This window comes from Rosa rugosa, chromosome 7 (assembly GCF_958449725.1).
Source record: "Rosa rugosa chromosome 7, drRosRugo1.1, whole genome shotgun sequence".
NCBI lineage: Eukaryota > Viridiplantae > Streptophyta > Magnoliopsida > Rosales > Rosaceae > Rosa > Rosa rugosa.
Genome location: NC_084826.1, coordinates 30331791 through 30350565, shown reverse-complemented (window position 1 = coordinate 30350565; position 18775 = coordinate 30331791). Strand labels below are relative to the sequence as shown.

At 38.8% G+C, this 18775-nt stretch overlaps 1 protein-coding gene across 1 annotated transcript; it reads right to left on the bottom strand.

Moving 5' to 3' along the window:
• Positions 1 to 14534: 14534 nt before the first annotated feature.
• LOC133719751 (small ubiquitin-related modifier 1-like) lies at positions 14535 to 15470 on the bottom strand. Its single transcript, XM_062145921.1, has 3 exons — positions 15236 to 15470; positions 14959 to 15102; positions 14535 to 14845 (listed from the first exon to the last, which is right to left on the bottom strand). Exons 1-3 carry the CDS (start codon positions 15320 to 15322, stop codon positions 14777 to 14779), a joined length of 300 nt encoding a protein of 99 aa, XP_062001905.1. The 5' UTR covers positions 15323 to 15470; the 3' UTR covers positions 14535 to 14776.
• Positions 15471 to 18775: the final 3305 nt, after the last annotated feature.

Sequence of the window (18775 nt, the reverse complement as noted above, 5' to 3'; positions counted from 1 at the left end):
TTTTTCACTTTATTTCTTTTCCCAATATGTGTTAATTTGGTCTTATTTTGTCTTTTCTTTGATATATTTGTTAGGAGATTTTCATATTTTGTAGTTAGGCCATGTTTTAATACACATAAACCACCACAGGTGATCAAGTTGGTAAGAGTCTCTAGGTGTGGAACCCCCACACCTGGGTTTGAATCCTGCCGACGCTGATTGGAGTTAAATCTCAATCTATCCTTGGTGGTCGGGGGGAAAGGAAGCATTCTGATATGATCTCTCGATACGGACTAGTCTCTGTGCTTGGGAAGCCTTTGAGGAACCATGTGATCTCGATAAAAAAAAAAAAAAAATATATATATATATATATATATATATATATATATATATAATTTAATACACATAAATAATTTTGTCTGAAAGTAGCGAACCACTGCAAGTGGCCTAGTGGTTCTTGCCTAGTTGGGTGTGCTCCCAAACCTAGGTTCGAACCCCGAAGCTGTCAAAGTGGCCAGACACTGTGCTGCAATGCACAGTTGGAGCATTTCACATGCGCCGAAGGGGTTTATCTTGGGCCTAGGAAGCATTTGGGTTCCCCTTGACAAAGTCAAAAAAAAAAAAAAAAACTTCAGCGACCACGTATTTTCATGCACAATTGCACAAACCCTAGATGAGGTGGATGATCACCTTGCAGGCTTGCATCACCTTTTAACTGTGTGGCCCATTTGGGCTTTGGTTTCGGCTCCTTTAATTATTTTAAGCGCACAAAAAATTTTTAATTGCGTTTTTTTCGCCAACATTAAACAGGAGAGAAAAATTCTATCTAAACAAGAAAAACTCTAAAATTAATTTATAAACATACAGAAAAATATCCAAATTTACACACGCTCACATGAAGAAGCTAGGATAAATTAACAACTGTAAAAGTAAAGGGTGGTGCTATTCACACACCCATTTTCTCTATTCACACACCCTTCTATTTTTGTATTATTTTAATTCAATTCTTTTTTTACAAATTACTCTAACTACCCTCCATTGCAAGTCTGATTCTTTTTTTTTTTTTTCTATTTGACAAGTCAATCATGAATCAAACATCAATATATCATTATACAATAAATCAAAATTTTAATTTACCTATAAATGAAGGAAAAATAATACGTTCGTTAAGTGGAATGACCTGTATTATTAGACAGACAAGGAATATGTTCCTAGGTAATTACGTTCATCCAACTGAATCAAAATTGCAAAGTTTGTCTTCAGCCTTGCGTAATACATTCTTATTATTTATGGGTCAGTGTTCTTTCAATACAGTTATCTAAAATACATTAAATTAAGAGTTCATACCATTGATTATGCGTGTGTCTACATTTGTCTAGCCCATCAAGCTAGTCTTATTCAAACAATTAATTTTGAACTATTACTCCATTTTTTTTTACCTACAAATTTTTCAAATTTGTAGACTTCGTTTGAAAATGGCTTATTGCCAATCTATAAGAGATAAGAAACTCTAGTAAGCTAGGTGCAATATTGGAACCCGAGACAATGAGGGAGTAAAGCATGCGTTTTACCCCTCCTACTTGTATGATGAGAACAAACTTTGCAATTTAGATTCAGTTGGATGAATGTAATTACTTGGGAAGCATATTCTCGTCTAATAATATAGGTCATTCCACTTAATGAACGTATTATTTTTCCTTCATTTATAGGTAAAAGAAAATTAATTTATTGCATAATGATGTTTGATTCATGATTGACTTGCCAAATAGATAAAAGAAAAAATAAAAAATAAAAGAAATAGAATTACAAGGGAGGGTAGTTAGGGTAATTTGTAAAACAGAATTGAATTAAAGTAATATAAAAATAGAGGGGGTGTGTGAATAGAGAAAATGAGTGTGTGAATAGCACCACCCAAAGTAAAATGGGGAAATTAATCTACTCATTTCATTAGATAGTCGTTTTATATAGGGTGAGGATTACAATGGTAATAGCAATTACAATAATGACAATAATGGATAATTGAGCTGTAACCGCTAATTCCCTCTTCGTCAGTTACTTTGACGAAGGCACATAACGTGTTTTTCCTTTAACACTCCCCCTTGTGCCAAGTCAAAGATGAAATAGTGCATGAATTGTTGCCTCACTAAAAACCTTGCCAAGTAACAATAAAAATCTTGTGGGAGAAATACACCTTGTTCGAAGGAAAAGAGCACAACGCACCTATCACATTTGATGATGACATGTGTGTGTTAGACTCCCCCTGAAGTCTACACCTCCCCTTGATCCTTACATCAGTCAAGGGAGCTTGGAAAGTCTTCGCATTCCTATGTTTTTCACATGTTTCTCAAATATGGCCTTAGGCAATGATTTGGTAAACCAATCTGCCACATTCTCCTCAGACCTTACTTGATTCACTTGAATCTTGAGGAGAGCCTGTTGTTGCTGATTGTAGAAAAACTTTGGCGATATGTGTTTTGTATTATCATCCTTGATATATCCTAGCTTCATCTGTTCGATGCAAGCTGGATTATCTTCATAAATGCAAGTAGGCTCTTCAGAGGTAGAACTCAAACCACTAGTCCCTCGAATATGTGTAATGATAGCCCTTAACCATATACACTCACAAACCGCCTCATGTAGAGCAATGATCTTAGAGTGGTTCGAGGAGGTAGCCACAAGGGTTTGCTTTGTTGATCTCCAAGATATCGTTGTGTTGCCAATGGTAAATACATAACCAGTTTGGGAACGACCTTTATGTGGGTCAAAGAGGTAGCCAGCATCAGCAAAACCAACCAAAACATTATTTGGGGTTTCGATGTAGTGGGTGGTGCTTTCGCCATCAACATTTCCTTTAGGGATTGCAGTTCCATCTACGGTCTCTCTTATCTCTCTGTAGGGAAAGAATAGTCCCAAGTCAATGGTTCCTTTTTAGGTATCGAAAAATGTTCTTAATACCATTCTAGTGACGTTGCGTTGGCGCTAAGCTACATCTAGCTAACAAGTTCACTGAGAATGCAATGTCTGGTCGAGTACACTAGGCTAAGTACAATAATGCGCCTATTGCACTTAGATAGGGAATTTCAGCTCCCAACACCTCTTCATCATCTTCCTTTAGACGAAATGGATCTTTCCTTGCATCCAAACTTCGACCGATCATGGGAGTGCAAGCAGAATGCGCTTTGTCCATGTTAAATCGCCTGAGCATCTTTTGGACATACGCAGACTGATGGATTAGTATTCCACAAACTCAGTGTTCTAATTCAAGGCCTAGACAGAATCGAGTTTTTCCAAGATCCTTCATCTCAAATTCGGATTTCAAGTAGCTCGTAGTTTCCTTTAACAATAACTAGTGAAAAGAATAATCTATCTTTAGAACGTAGTAGATTTGATGCCTGATGCATTTACTGATATCGCAAAAGTGACGAGATCACATATACCAGCTGCAAATGTGCCTGCAAGGTTAGAAGTCCCCAACAAGGGGCACAGCGCCGTAGATAGAGGCGCTGCAACCACTTAGTGGAGGTGTAGTTAAGGCCATTTGACGCCAATTGTAAACTAGAGTCTAACATACACTTGAGTAGGAATGGACAAGTCCCGAACTCTACCAAGCAAATGCAAACTCATTACAAGACTGTTTAGAGCTCGCTATAAGCGAGCTTATAGTACAAAAAACAACTCTGTGTCTCCTAGGGCAAACTCATATTCTAGCCTCCTATTAGCCATTCACGCAATTGTGGTACCAACAAAAAGCTACTTCATAGCAAACAAATAGGAGCCAACTCCTTGTCCATAAGCCGCTTGACAACCAATCTTATTTCATATAATTACCAACTCCCGAAGCAATCATGATCCGAAACAATTGGTCATGGACCATATATCAATCTAAAGCTACGAAGGTCCACCATTTAGCCCAGGCCTATCTTCATCACTAAGTGACCAATGAGGGTGGCAAGACATCCTCCATACTTGTCCAAAGCAAGGAGCCCATCAGCCCAAGGTTAGACCCAGGCCCAAACCCGAGCAAAGAGGAAAACTGCCTTAGCCCATATTGGTAAGATTGCCGCTGCCGCTTTCCGTCTCTCTGGTGGACGCCCAGCCCACTGCACCATCAGATCTGGCAGAAACAATCCGAGCAAAGACTACTGACGATCCAAGCCGCACACCTCAATCCCAGTGCAGCCGGCACGAAATCTGCCCACAGCCGAGATCGGCGAAGCGAGCCTCGTCCAATCCGGAAAATCACCACCTCTGATCCGCTTCTTTGCAACCCCCGATCGCACCGCACTCCTCCCAGCGCACAACAAGTCTTCTACGATTAGAGCCCCGCCGCGAACAGTCTCAACGACGAGAAGCCTCGTCTGTACCAGATTCAACAGAATCAACCGCCGCCTCTCTCTGCTCAGACTCTAGGGTTTCTAGAGCTGCTTTCAATTAGACTCATTTGGTTTAGGGTAGAATAAAACAGTTATTGAGTTATGGACTTATGAAATTCTTTTTATTTATTTTTCTTAATAAAATATATTGGTAATTATCATAATTGCCCTTGCGAATTAATTAATTCTCCAAGTTTTTAATCATTTCGGATTATTTCAGTCAAAAATTTTGATTTCGGCTAACAACACGTTTTCTCTTAATAATAATATTGATAAAATTTTCCAAATGTCTAATTTTTACTACAAGTTTTCCCCATCAGTTTACATAATCTATAGATTTTCCAATAAAGAAATTTTTTTTTGGCTAAAGACTAAAAGTGGTTGGTTAATAATGTATTTACTTTGGATTAATAAAATAAATTTGGAGAGGGGGGTTTCAAAAATATTTATTATCGTTCAGCAAAGTATTTAGTGAGGGTTAATAATCGTTTTATTTAGTTTTACTAAATAAATAAAAAGCTTTAAAGAAATTCTCATACTACCTCCTATGGACTGATAGGGAAAACAAGAATAAAGAAAAATTTGTGTGGAAAAAAACTCTATTTTTGTTGTTTTGGGTGAAGGATCCGAGGTCGTTAGAACTATTATATATGTGTGACCTTTTAAGTTTTAGCTAAATCGACAATGGAATTAATTAGGGCTAGGATTGGTCCTATTTTGGCAGTTTTTCATTGGAACCGAGACCGAACCGATCAGTATATTTTCGGTTCGGGTTTGCATTTTTTCATCTTTGGAACCGAGATGGGACCAAACTGATCACATACGGTTCGGTTTTCGGTTTTTTCGGTTCCTGTTTCAAAACTGACCTGATTTACAAAAGTTACAGAAATTCTACAAAATTGCAATATGCATTTGCATAATCACTTTCAATAAAGCATCGCAGAAACTTGGCAAGACCATACAAAGTCATAAACACATGCCATTATGCCATTAGAACGTTACAAACTGTCCAACTTGCAAATGCAAAGTACAAACTACAACTGGAAGTCTGAAACAAAACAAATAATATAGAAACAATTGAAATAACTAAACATTCCGACTGAAAGTATGAAACAGAACAAGAAAGTCTGCAACATTCCAAGTTTCCAACATAATCACAATGAGCAGTTTGACACACTCCACAATAGGTTAAAATTTTAAAGCAATAAGCATCTGCACAACTCCATCAGCAATGGCTGCAATGCAGACTCCTCCCAGCTTCCTCATTACACCATTCCACCAATCCAAGAATCAAATGAGCAATCACCAAGGCAAATAGGCATACAAGCAATTCTGCATTATTCAAAAATTAAGATTATGACATATTGTTCAATTCTAAACCTGCCATTCACTAAACTGCCATTAACTAAATGAAAACAGAAAAGTGAGAAAACAATTGAAGCCTTCAAAAATTAAAAATCTGCAAACTGCAAACTTCATACCTTGACAAAGCAAACCTACATCATTTTTTATGTTTCTTCTTCTTGGTTGTAGGGGCTGAAACTGAAGCCTCACTACTTTTGGTTTTGGTTGTTTTCACACTTGGTGTTTCTGCAGATCCACTAACACTGTTGGCCTTGTCTCTGTCCTCCTTTTCATGTTCTGCAGAAAAAGAACAAATCAGTATGGTTCAAGGGAATTTTAACAGAGAAAAAATAAATAAAATTTAAGTCTTTAAGCACAGAAAGTTAGAAACACATACCAGCTTCAAGTTATTCATAGGTCTCCATTTCATCTACACTTGGTACATATTCCAACCCCATAATTGAATCAGACTTTAGCCAATTTTGCAGACATATTAACTTTTCAACTGTCCTAGGAGTTAAAGAGCTTCTATATGGATCAATCACCCTTTTTCCAGTGCTGAAACTGGACTCACTTGCAACTGTAGACACTTGTATTGCTAATACATCTCTGGCCAATGCTTGCAAGTTGGGATATTTACCTCCATTCAGCTTCCACCAATCCAAAATCTTCCAATCATCCTCTTCTCCTTGCTTCACTTCAGGTTTTTCTATAGGGTCCAGCAAATAACGATCCACTTCATGTCCCACAACAACTTCATTGTTTTGTTCAAGCTGCCTATTCCAATCTTCAAGCATAACAGCCCTTTTCCCACTTACTGCCCTCGATCTGCCTCTACTATTACTAGTTAGTACTTGGTGTTTTCTTCTTCTGTCCTCCACTTGATGTATCATTAGACTGACTGTACAAGTCACAAAGTTCTATAATAAGTTGCTTCACTTCCTTCGATTTCTTCTTGATCTCCCCACTAGGCAAATTCAGCCACACCTCACACACTCTACCAATGTTTCTCAACTTATACCTAGGATCTAATGACAGGACCCGCCCCGGATTTCACCTTGAAATCCAAAGTGGCCCTGCGGGGCCCACCTTAGAAGAAATTCTACCAAAAAATTTGGCGGAACTCCCTCTAAAAGTGGACTACCCAAAAACCTGTAGAAAGACATTTACACTTCTAAAATAATCCACCACAAACTTCTGGAGCCACCATGCCCCCTAAATCACAACACCTCCCAATTTCACAAACAATTCTGAACTTAAACATATTAATCTCAAAGGTTATCAGAGCAATCTATTTCTTAGGAGTACAAGAAGGTAGAATACAAGATAAAGGCCGATACTTTTATAATGCGGAAGCTATGACAGCTATGCCTCAACCCCATGTACGCTCGACCTCAAGCTAAACTGGCCTGCAAACTGGGCATTTGAAACCGAAGGGCCCAGGGGAAAACATTTAGAAACCGTTAGAGTGAGTGGACGAAAAATAAATAATTTCGAATTAATAAGTAAAACTTAATGCTTTCCCAAGTTATTCTCTAAAATCTCGCATGCAGTAACAATCTTGAAAAATACTTTTAATCATCATCTTTACTGCAATCTTAATCGCGTAGAAATAAAACATCTTGAAATCTCTTAAAATCTCATCCTCAATCCTTATAAAAACATCCTTTTCAAGAGGCTTGCTTGATGACTAGAAAGGACTGCTGTCTAATCATCTCATGCCATCTGGGAGGGACTGCCACCCAGATGACGCATCGGAAGGGACTGCCAACCGGAATAGGAGGCGGTGGTAGAAGGGACTGCCAACTAACCACAGGTAGTAGACGAGACTGTCGACTAACTACCTCATGTCATCTGGAAGGGACTGCCACCCAGATGAAGCATCGGAAGGGACTGCCAACCGGAATAGGAGGCGATGGATAGAAGGAACTGCCAACTAACCATCTCATGCCATCTGGGAGAGACTGCCACCCAGATGACGCATCGGAAGGGACTGCCAACCGGAATATAGTCTGGAAGGGACTGCCAACCAGATTATTACCTAGAAGGGACTGCCAACTAGGTAATATGCGCATGCGCCGAAGATAGCCTCCTCAATAAACTGAATAGCCTCCTCAATAAACTGGAAACAACCTCTTTCAATTACTTGCTTTCGGAAAGAAACTCGCTGTTACTTCAATAAAACATTAATAATTCACCGAAAGCATAACTCAGGATTATCTCGCTAACTCAAATCTCAATATCTCAATAAATCCTCGAAAGCATAAATCAAATACTCTGTAAATCAATAAATGCTTTCGGAAAGAAATCTCAATCTAACTTCAAGGCTGATAAGTGCAGAGCTCAAAACTCAATAAATCTCGATAATTCAACCATGCTCAAATATTTGCTAAATCCTTCGTACTCGTATATCATATAAACTCATATTCGAAAACAATAATTCCCATAATATTTTCTTAATTAATCACTTCCCGAGAATCGTTTCCCATCTCAATAACTCATAAATAAATAGCTTGAAAAATCTATTGAAAGTCCTCGGGAAGGAAATCCACTAAAAATCTCGTAACTCATAGAGCGTAATAAATCTCAAGAAATCAAGCTCATAAAATCATAATGCTCAATAATTCAAATAATAAATTAAACCTCAATCGGAAAATAATATTATACTGCATGCACATTTAATTTAAAATAAATGTCCACTCACAGTACTATTTAGGCGATCACGTATACGAATTCCTTCATCGAGCAATAGCTCGGTATATCGCCTTGTACACAATTATAATTCGTGAATAACAATCCGGAAATTAAATACGATTCCCACATTAAATCCTCATGAATTAACATTTCTATTTCTTCTCTAATTAAACTAAAACTTTATCATTTGCACCAATTCTTTAATTGAAGGTTTCTAGGGCAAAGCTAAGAGAAATCTGATAGTGGAATTCTCATAAATCCATTACCAAACTATTGAACTTCGGAAATTCTGATTAATATCCAAACCTCCTCCAACTTCCACCAAACACCTATCCATAAATTCGTAACAATATATACTACTCAATAGACCAAACAACTCACCAGGAATGGCCGGACGCGCCCTCACGCGCCGCCACAGGTGGCTGTGCCTAGGCCCCACGCGCCGCCGGTCAACCACCACATCTGGCTCCCAAATTTTACCAACATCATCAAATCAACATTCTAAGCGTCTTTCATAACTGTGGTCAAGTTCAATTTCAAGTCTAAAGGGTCGAATTTACCTCAAATCTGAAATCTCCAAATTTAGCTCAAATCTTCGATTCACCCTCCTCCAGCTGAATTGGAACATGAAACTTGGTGGATTAGGACCGTGGAGGAAGGGGCTAAAAAGCCCAGACGGTGGAGTCGTCTAACATGGCAGGAAAATCACGAATTGGCCGGAAAACCAATAACGTGCTCGCCGGAAATCAAGCTTGTTGCGCCGTATTCTGCCATTATCATAGTGCATCGTGGCCACAGGGAGGAAGAGGAAGGTGAGACGTCCATGGGAGCCCGGTTGCACGGCCGGGGGTGGCCGAAAACGCCGGTGGTGAGGCCGGGAAACCCACTGCCGGCTATCTTCCTCTCTCTCTCGAGTTCCCTCTCTTTCTCTCGTCAGCTTCCAGAAATGGAAGCCCCCGAAAATAATGGGTTTCCCCTTTGGGAAACCCCCATATACCAAAAAAATCCCCCAATTTACAAAATTGCCATTACATTCCAACTTATATAACTTTTTCGTTACAGCTCCGATTTTAACGTGCTGCATGTCCACGAACTCGGTTTAACGTCCTTTACGACTTTCATGAAGAACATTTTCTCAAATTTTGACTCGAACAAAAAGCCAACTTTTAGGGTCCCCTAAAATGTCGAAACGGAGCCAAAAAGTAAATGTAAATGTCGTTTACCCATCGAAAGACTCGTAAACTGGTAAATTTAGGTTCGGGACGTTACATCTAAGACCACAGCAACTAGGAAAAGTTGGTTCATGTCATCCAAGGAACCAAAATACTTGTCATACTCGGTCTTCATTTGAACTGCCATGTCATACAATACCAGGCCAGATTCACTTGAATCTGGCCCTACACCAATTGAGCTTAGTTCTTCAAGCTCAGCTTCAATGGTTACACATCATGGAAGGCCTTGTGTGCAGTAGGGGTAAGTGAAGCACTTACATTAAGTGTCACATCATAAAAGACCTTCAGGAACTTCACAAAAATGGCTGCATTGTCCCAATCTGTTTTAGTTGGTGGCCCAACTCTTTTCGTAGGCACTCTCCTCCTACTTGTAGTCTCTGCCTCATCTTCAGTAACTTCTTCATCTTCATCAAAGTAGCTACGGTACCTTTCATCATCAACAAACAACCTCTCAAAAGCCTTTTTCAACTCCAAAGATGTGTCCAACATAAGAAATGTGGAATTCCACCTTGTTGGAACATCTAAAATGCAAATCTTATTGCATTCAACTTTCTCCTTCTCCACAGCCTTTTTAAATTCCTCTAACCTAGCACTTGAGCTCCTAACATACCTCACAACATTCCTTATGCTTGCCATTGACCTCTCCATCAACTTCAAACCAGACCTCACAATGAGGTTTACAATGTGAGCTAAACATCTCACATGCATAAACCTACCTCCACAAACTGGTTTAATATCCCAACTACACATTTTCCTCCTAAGATAATCAATAGCATGCTTGTTCGCAGATGCATTGTCAACAGAAACAGTTAAAACTTTATCAATTTACCAATCAATGAGACAAGACTCTAACAGTTTACCAATTGTTACACCGTGATGATTTGAAACTACACAAAATGCAAGCACTCTCTTATGCATTGTCCATCCCCGATCAATAAAATGAGCAGTAACTACCATGTAGTTTATATTCTAACAAGAAGTCCAAGTGTCAGTTGTCAAACTAACACAATGAGACTTTAATTCCCTCCTCAACTCTTCCTTCTTCGCATCATACATACGAAGAAAGTTTTTCATTATCACTCCTCTACAAAGGACTTTAAAAAGAGGCACAACAACACTACAAAAGTAATTAAACCCAAGTTTTTTGATGAAACTAAAAGGAAGTTCATCGACAACAATCATATGAGTAGCAGCTTCAATGCAATTATCCTGACTCCAATTCACAAAAACTAAACTGCCTTTCCCTCTTTTACCATCACTGGTTAACACTTGTTGCCCAGATTCAACCTTAACTCTACCCGAGTACCCTTTGCAGACTATCTCTATGTGTTTCCTAAGAGAGGAAGTTCCATTATCATAAGGATTGCATGCCAAATGTGTCGGACAATACTTACATTGAGCTCGTTTGGTATTGCCAACCACCTTCTCAACTCCATCAATAGTGTCGATTAATGGATGATCCACCTTTGTGAAATGATCCTAGACATCTGACCTCTACTTGCCTTTCTCTCCTCGTTTTCTTTTCATAGGAGCAGTGCTTCGACCCTTGCTTGCTTCTGGGTTGTTGCTTGCAATAACGATTTCATTGCAAGTAGAGGATGGCTCAGATTGTTAAGAATCAGAAGCATCAGACTTGTTGGACCCAGATTGTCCGGCACCAGAAGTTTGGGGCATGATGGAAAAGAATGAGCCTGCATAGAATACTCAATATAGAATTTGCATGTCAAAATCCACGATTGAATTGTATGAGTCTACTCTCTTTCGTCCTACATTAAATTTGAGAATCATCAACGGTTACAATACCTTCAGAACAATCATCAGCGAGAAACTCCTCGCGCTAAAAAAAAACTACGAATCTCCCCAAGCATAGAAGCCGCCGCAAAGCATCAATTTGGAGGCAAGAAACACCAAACTTGCAAAGCAAACAAGGCAATCAGACTCCTAGACCACCACAAATGAAGTTTATAACAAAGAATCAAAGATTACAAACCTGCAAAGCTAACAGGGCAGGATCAATTTCTACGAGCACCAAGTGATCGGCTTTCACTTGATCTCAAGTTCTCAACACTCGAGCACTTCAACCTCTTCCCACTCTGTGGCTCCTTGGACAGATCAAAGCTTTCTCCCTTCATCCTTGTATCAAGTTTGGGAATGTTTGGGTATTTAAATCGAAATGGTGATCTCAACGAGAATGGGAAGTTGGGAATGAAAAAGAAATGTTTGGGTATTCAAATCGAACTCGAAATCGAAATGGCCAAATGGCGATCTCAACGAGAGTGGGAATGGTTTGAATCGATTAATTGAATTTTGGGGAAGAGGCGAAGAAGTGAAGAACTCATGAGAGGAGGCGTGTTTGGGTTCTGACCTGTTTAGGCGTTTAACACTTTAGGCGTTTAGCACTTTAGGCCTTTAGGGTTTTAGTCGATTTAGGCAACGTGTCTATTAATGGATATTCGGTTCTAAGGGATGACGGACACCAAACACCGGGACCGAACCGATACCCTCTTCCTTGGGTCGGTTTCTATATGGAACCGAAAGTCTCATATCAAGAACCGATCGAAACCGCACCGAACCGACCATTTCAGGTCGGTTCCTCGGATTTTCAGTTCAAAAATCCCAGCCCTAGAATTAATTAAACAATTAATTAATTTTATTTATTTATAATCGCATTCTAAATTAACCACCTCGTGAAAGTGTGAGTGGCACTTAGTAGCATGTCATGCCTACTCACTGATATAAGTATGCTTATTTAAAGGACTAAATACTGTTTAATCCTTGAGCTTTTTACCATAAAATACTTCGGTCCCTGACCTTCTAATTTCACATGTTTAGTCCCTGTACTTCAAAATTTCAGACCAATAGGTCCTTACCGTCTAAAAGTCGCGGCGAAATGTCTATTATGCCCTCAGTTCTTTTTTTTTTTAATAAATTTATTCCTTTCTCTGAGGATATAATAGACATTTCGCCGTGACTTTTAGACGACAAGGACCTATTGGTCTGAAATTTTGAAGTACAGGGACTAAACGTGTGAAATTATAAGGTCAGGGACTGAAGTGTTTTATGGTCAAAACTTCAAGGACTAAATAGTATTTAGTCCTTATTTAAATAAGCTACATTTTTAAAATTTTTTTTTTTAAGGGAAAGACGACAAACTATATTAAGTGAAATTGAGAAGTACATGGAGCGATGCAAAAACATCGAAAGAAAAACAATAAAGCATAACAAGATGCACAAAACGCATCTATAAAGTAGGAAAACAATAAGGGATAACAAGACGCACAGACGCATCTAAAATGAAAGGTAACCATGTGACTTGATGTCGGATGACATTGCTGCACTGCTTATGTCACGAGAGCAGTGTAAATATAATAGTAACCGTAACCGTAACCGGTGATATGATCACCTAGGAGAGGTGATTCACTCACCAGGAGTTCGAAAGTAACCGAAGGTGTTAGAAACTCGAAAATTAGCAAACGAACTCCTAAGAACCAGAACCAATACCAGATCAATATGAGCAGTTGTCTCGGATCCAAGATCTGAATCTGTAAGCGACCCGGATCCCAAATACGGATCCAAATCTGGCTCGAGACCCAAATCAAGTCTGCCAAAGCAGACTTGACAAGAGCCCAAGCCCATTTGAATCTGATTTGGTCACCCAAGCACATGGGCACCCTATCATCGACTCATCTCTGGACACCCAAATGTCTGTGCACCCCAGCTTGCAGCAGGCAAATGTCACCGGCGGAAGAACCCACGGCGTCACCCTCACCAACCACAGCCAGCCCTAGCGCTCCTCGCCCAATCGTTCCACCGCGCCACAAATGGAAAAACCCCTCGCTGGGAGGACCTAACACCACCGCCAGCCGTAACACCCTGATCCACGACACAACCTGAAACCATGACAGGATCTTCCGTCCAAACGCCCAGCGTGCAGCAACCTTCAACCACCAAGCAGTAGGTCCGGGATCCCATATTTGGTTCGGGTCCCCCAAACCATAGTTCCACCACCGATCTGACTGCCGACATACCGGAGCCACACCTAATCCGAATCCTGACCTCCAAGACGACATTAGGGTCCCTGGATCCCACAGACCTTCCAGTCGCCAGCCGCCACCAATCCTGGGTGCCGATCCGAGAACAATTCCAAACCCCAGTTAGAAGTAGTTAGGGTAGAAAAGAAATCCATCGCCGCAAAACAGGTCAAGGATCTCAACTTCTTGGAGAAAAAATGGTAAAAAGGAAGAGGCGGCAAGGGCCGTACTCGACATCTGTGACACCAGGGAAAGCGCCGGAATTTTACTCCATTGAAGATGGAGGAAGGCGCAGAAACGCCTACCCATGAGAGGCGGCATTCACTCAAACCCTAGCAGTGAGGGTAATAATTTAGATGGTCCTATTGTTAATCGAGCTTCAAATTACATTTTTAAAGCTTAGTTGTAATTATAAAACAATTCGATTATTCTATCAAATACATATCCCGCTCTTAATATACGCGACATGTAATATTTCTTTTTTTGGTCAAACATGCAATATCGTGAAGTCACCTAGATTTTCAGGTCATCATGATGTATCTCATGTTGATGCAGTTCTCGAAAACCATAGTTTGATCAACAAAAACCATAGTTTGATCAACAAGTACACTTGCCGAGATTTCCAAGATATATCATCTAGTGGCTTGTAGGGGATATCTCATTTCATTGGATAATTACCAACGACAGATTCCCGTTGTACGTGCATTCATGTATCTTCGTAATTATAAACATGAAGCCAATCAACACATTACACATTATAGAAATTTCAAACAGCATTTAGAGTGTGACTAATCAATCATTAATTAGTTTTCATTTTGAGCTTCTTCTTGAACACCAAACAGCCATACTCAAATTCAAATTTAATATGCCATAATCAATTATAAACTAAGTCAAGTCAAGGGAGAAAATCATGAACTAAAACCAATCAGATCGATAGCTAGTTAAAACAAGCATTCATAGTTACTAATTAAACAGATCACAACCAACATCTCTACTATCTGGGGAACTAGCAATAGTGTTCATAGACAGACACGCATAGTTCTCTTTGTTTAGGGGATAATAGACGAGACACATAGTACTTCTACTTGGTAAGAGATTGATTACAGCTTCTGAAATTTCTCGACTAGCCACGTCGACCACCTCCGTCAACGTGCAACATTGCAGAAATTTCATCCCCATCTTTCATTCCAGACTGCAGAAAGAGTGAGTATGAACACATCAGCTGGCATGGTCATAATTTGAAGTACTATGTGTATATTAACATGCAGAAATATAAAGCGCGCAGCAGAAAAGGACGTAGTTGACCTGGAGTGCAGTGAGCTTGGGATTAATCCCATGGCCATCAAAGAGGAATCGGAAGTGGTACACGTCGTTTTTCTTACAGTAAACATCAATAAGCTCCTGGAGCGGAGTATTGCGCCTCATCCTGAAGTACATTGTTTTCAATTTCTACAGAGACACAGACAAGCGCACATGTAACAAGATGGATCGATCATCATTAAAGCAAAACCAAACTTATAAATTAGCTGATCGATTTATCTATCTCTAGCTAGCTAGGTCTGAACTACATCGGACTACGTACCTGGTTCTTGACTTTGAGGTTGACGTCGGTGGAGTTCTGCCCGGAGGCGGCGGTTGGCTTCTTGCCATTGTCTTTGTTTGTGTTCATGACGCCGGATATTTCTTTTGAATCAGATACTGAGCCACTAACTGAGAGAGAAATTGATCTGGGTTATATCTTTTTACTCTTTGCTAATAAGTAGCTCTCGATCTTCACCTACCTCTTCTACTTTCAGGTCTACAATATTAATGCACATTGGTTGGCATCTTGAAAGTTGCAATGTATTTAACTATTTACTGAAAAGAGAAGATGGAGACGTCATGATACGATGTGCAAAAACTCGACACAAACAAGGCAAGGAAAATCAATCAAGGACGTGGTAGTATTTACAGTAATAGCTCTGTTCATCTGTTGTCTTCAGTTGTCTTTGAAAATCTTTTGCGTCTTGGAAGTCACTGAACTGAATAGACCTGTCACGATAATAATTGGTACTGATAGAACTGAACCCACAATAATGCATTTGATTTTTGAGGTCGTGGTGATGATGCCCAAGAACAATAGTATTTTAATCAAACTAGCAGTACGTCTATTTTAAATCCTGTACGTATAGAACTGAATGCCTTGTAACCAAACTTTCTCCCCAACCAGATTCACCATCTTTTGTATTGGCCACAAAACAAATTCAATGTACGACTTACATTAGAGTAATTTCAATAAAGATGTGAAATGAATTATGTCAAATATAAATTTATAGATTATGTAATTTTTGACATTTGCCGGAAGTTTGCTAATTTGTATTATTATTATTATTTATTAAATACAACAACTAATCTATTGTGACTCAAACTCACGACCTCCCACTTACAAATGGGAGACTTATGTCACTATATTAAATGGTGCTGGGCCAATTGATTTGTTATATATATGTTTTTCTCATATGCTATTTTAATATTTTATCGAAAATACTACTCATAAAGTTTTAAAAAATTATAAAAAATTAATTTTTTTTATTAAACAATGAGTCCTACTATTAATTTAATCTAATTAAAGAATAATAAATTTGGGACGCATATGGTAATATCCACAAGATGAGACATCCTCGTGGAAGCAGGAATAAGTCTAAGTCTCAGGAGGCTAATTAAGGATGGAACGTCGGTTCATAGTTTGAAGCCTCCTCAGAAGATGAGGAAGAAGAAGTTACAAATGCGGGGTGAGGCTTTTGTTCAGTTGGATTGGGTAACCCTCTCTACATAGGGAGGTCATAAAAGCATTATGAATAAATTAGAGTTTGAACTTAACCTGGCTCGGCTCATACTACTAGGGAATCGTGTTACTTGAATCACATCGCTGTCCAAGGTATCTTTATTTAGAGTTTCTAGTTTTCTAAGGTCTTTAGACAGTAACTCGATATTGACAGGCCCACTGCAGGTGATTTACTGTGTACTGTACATCTCTCTCTACCATATTAATGTATTGACGTCGTCCTCTTGTTTAAAAAAAAAAAACAATAAATTTGGATTCATCAGTCAAATTCGACAGGAGTTTTGCATATGCGAAATCCATGTCAGCTTTGCATACTGTGTTGGAGCAAAGTCATCTGCTAGATTTTCCTTTTAAGCCCTCCATATGGCATTTGGCATCAGCTTGAGTTTATTTGTTTGTTTTATTTTTTTTTAAGAGAAAAGTAAGTTAGATGAAAAGCCTCTAGGGCGATTACAGTTTAGAAGATCTAAATTAAAGACTGAAGAAGCAATGCTTGGAATATTCTTGACCCAAATAACGAGGGAAAGAGAGACCATGACCAGTAGAGCTTGAGTACTTCAAAAGCTTTCAATGTTACCACTTCACAACCATACTATCCAAAGATGTTGCACAAGTTATAAATTCCTTTCAATTTTTTGTTAAATAATGATGCATCTGCCTTGAACACCACATATGGTGGTCAAGTTTTTGGTCCAAACTTTCTGACCGGGGGCGAAAAGATGCATTCCCCTCTTGTTTCCATTCCAAACTCTTGTACGTTGTTGAGGTTAGTGGGGACATTAATTGAGCTAAGGAGTGGATTGAGAAAACACCGTTACGTACATAAATCAAGAAGTTGGCATTGTGAACAAAAAGTGAAATTTGACAAAATGACCCATGGGATGGTTTTGCAATCTACCCCACTACCCCAGTTAAGGTCTGAGTGCCACTGTTATCTTTACACCACAAATAAATTAGAAATACAAAAAACTTCATACATAAGAAACTTCATTAAAGTACTAACACAGCATGAAATTTTGGATCAAACTGTTCACATTTTCCTAGTCAAAATAGAAAACCTCTACATATTAGCTAACACAGAAACAAATCTGGATATTTAGCCATGACTCGAGTCTCCAACTCCCCATGTTGCTTCCTCAATACCATGTTACTGCCAGATCACTTTCACCAAGCGAATGTTCCTACCATGAAGAATTTGTTCTTTTTTATCAACAATTCTAACCAGCTTCTCGTCATAAGATAGATCTTTGTGAATTTTCAAATCTTTCCAATCCAAAACATGTGAAACATCTTCATGGTTTTTCTTCAAAACAGAGATATGGAATACATCACGGACACCGGATAGTTTAGGTGGAAGTGATACTCGATAAGAATGTTCACCAACTACCTCCAAAGACCAAAACCTCAAAAGGACCAGTAAACATTGGAGTGAGTTTTGCGCCTTTGGAATACCTTTCAATTTCACAACAAGGTCGAATCTTAAGGAACACATGGTCTCCGACTTTTAGTTTTGATAAAGATCTCCTTCTTCGACTCGCATTGCTTTTTGAACGACTTTCAGGAGTACTGGAAAGGCATGATCCAATCGCTGTGGATCTAGCACCAAAATAAAATAAAGAAAATGAAACTTCATCCTTCTAACCTCAGATGTACACCAACCAAATTGTATGTCTACAAATAAACCTAATCGGCAAAAATAACAGTGAACATATAAGTATAAATTGATTAAAATCCCCAACCATATGTGATAAAGCAGGTGATAACTGTTCCCCAAAAACTTGAGCTGTGTTAGGATATATGCTAACAATTGTCTACGATTTTTAACATGTTTTATTTAAAAGAAAGAATAAAAAAAGGGCTGGTTCAAGTTTAGAGGACCTCAGGATTACCAATTACGATGAACAAGTCACAAAGCAGAGAATCAATTGTGAGTTGATGCTTCTAAAAATGTAGGCCTACAATATTGAAAGAAAATGCGATTGATGCCTTTGAAAATCTCCTGTTTTCACATTTAAAATAGCTCAATTAGGGTCGCATATTGTGGACGAGTGAAAGTAGTATCACAATTTCACAACATACCTAACAGGGAAGGAACAATTGGAAGTAACAACATAGAAATTGGAAGTAACGGCATATATGCAAGATTAAATGGTTTGAAATTACTAGCCACCTAAAAAGTTAAAGCAAATGCATTTGTTGCTAAGAAAATATACATAACACAAAATAATTGACTCATATTTGACGAGACCAATTACAACTTATAGCACCCAGTTATTGTGCTCTAGTTATTTCATATAT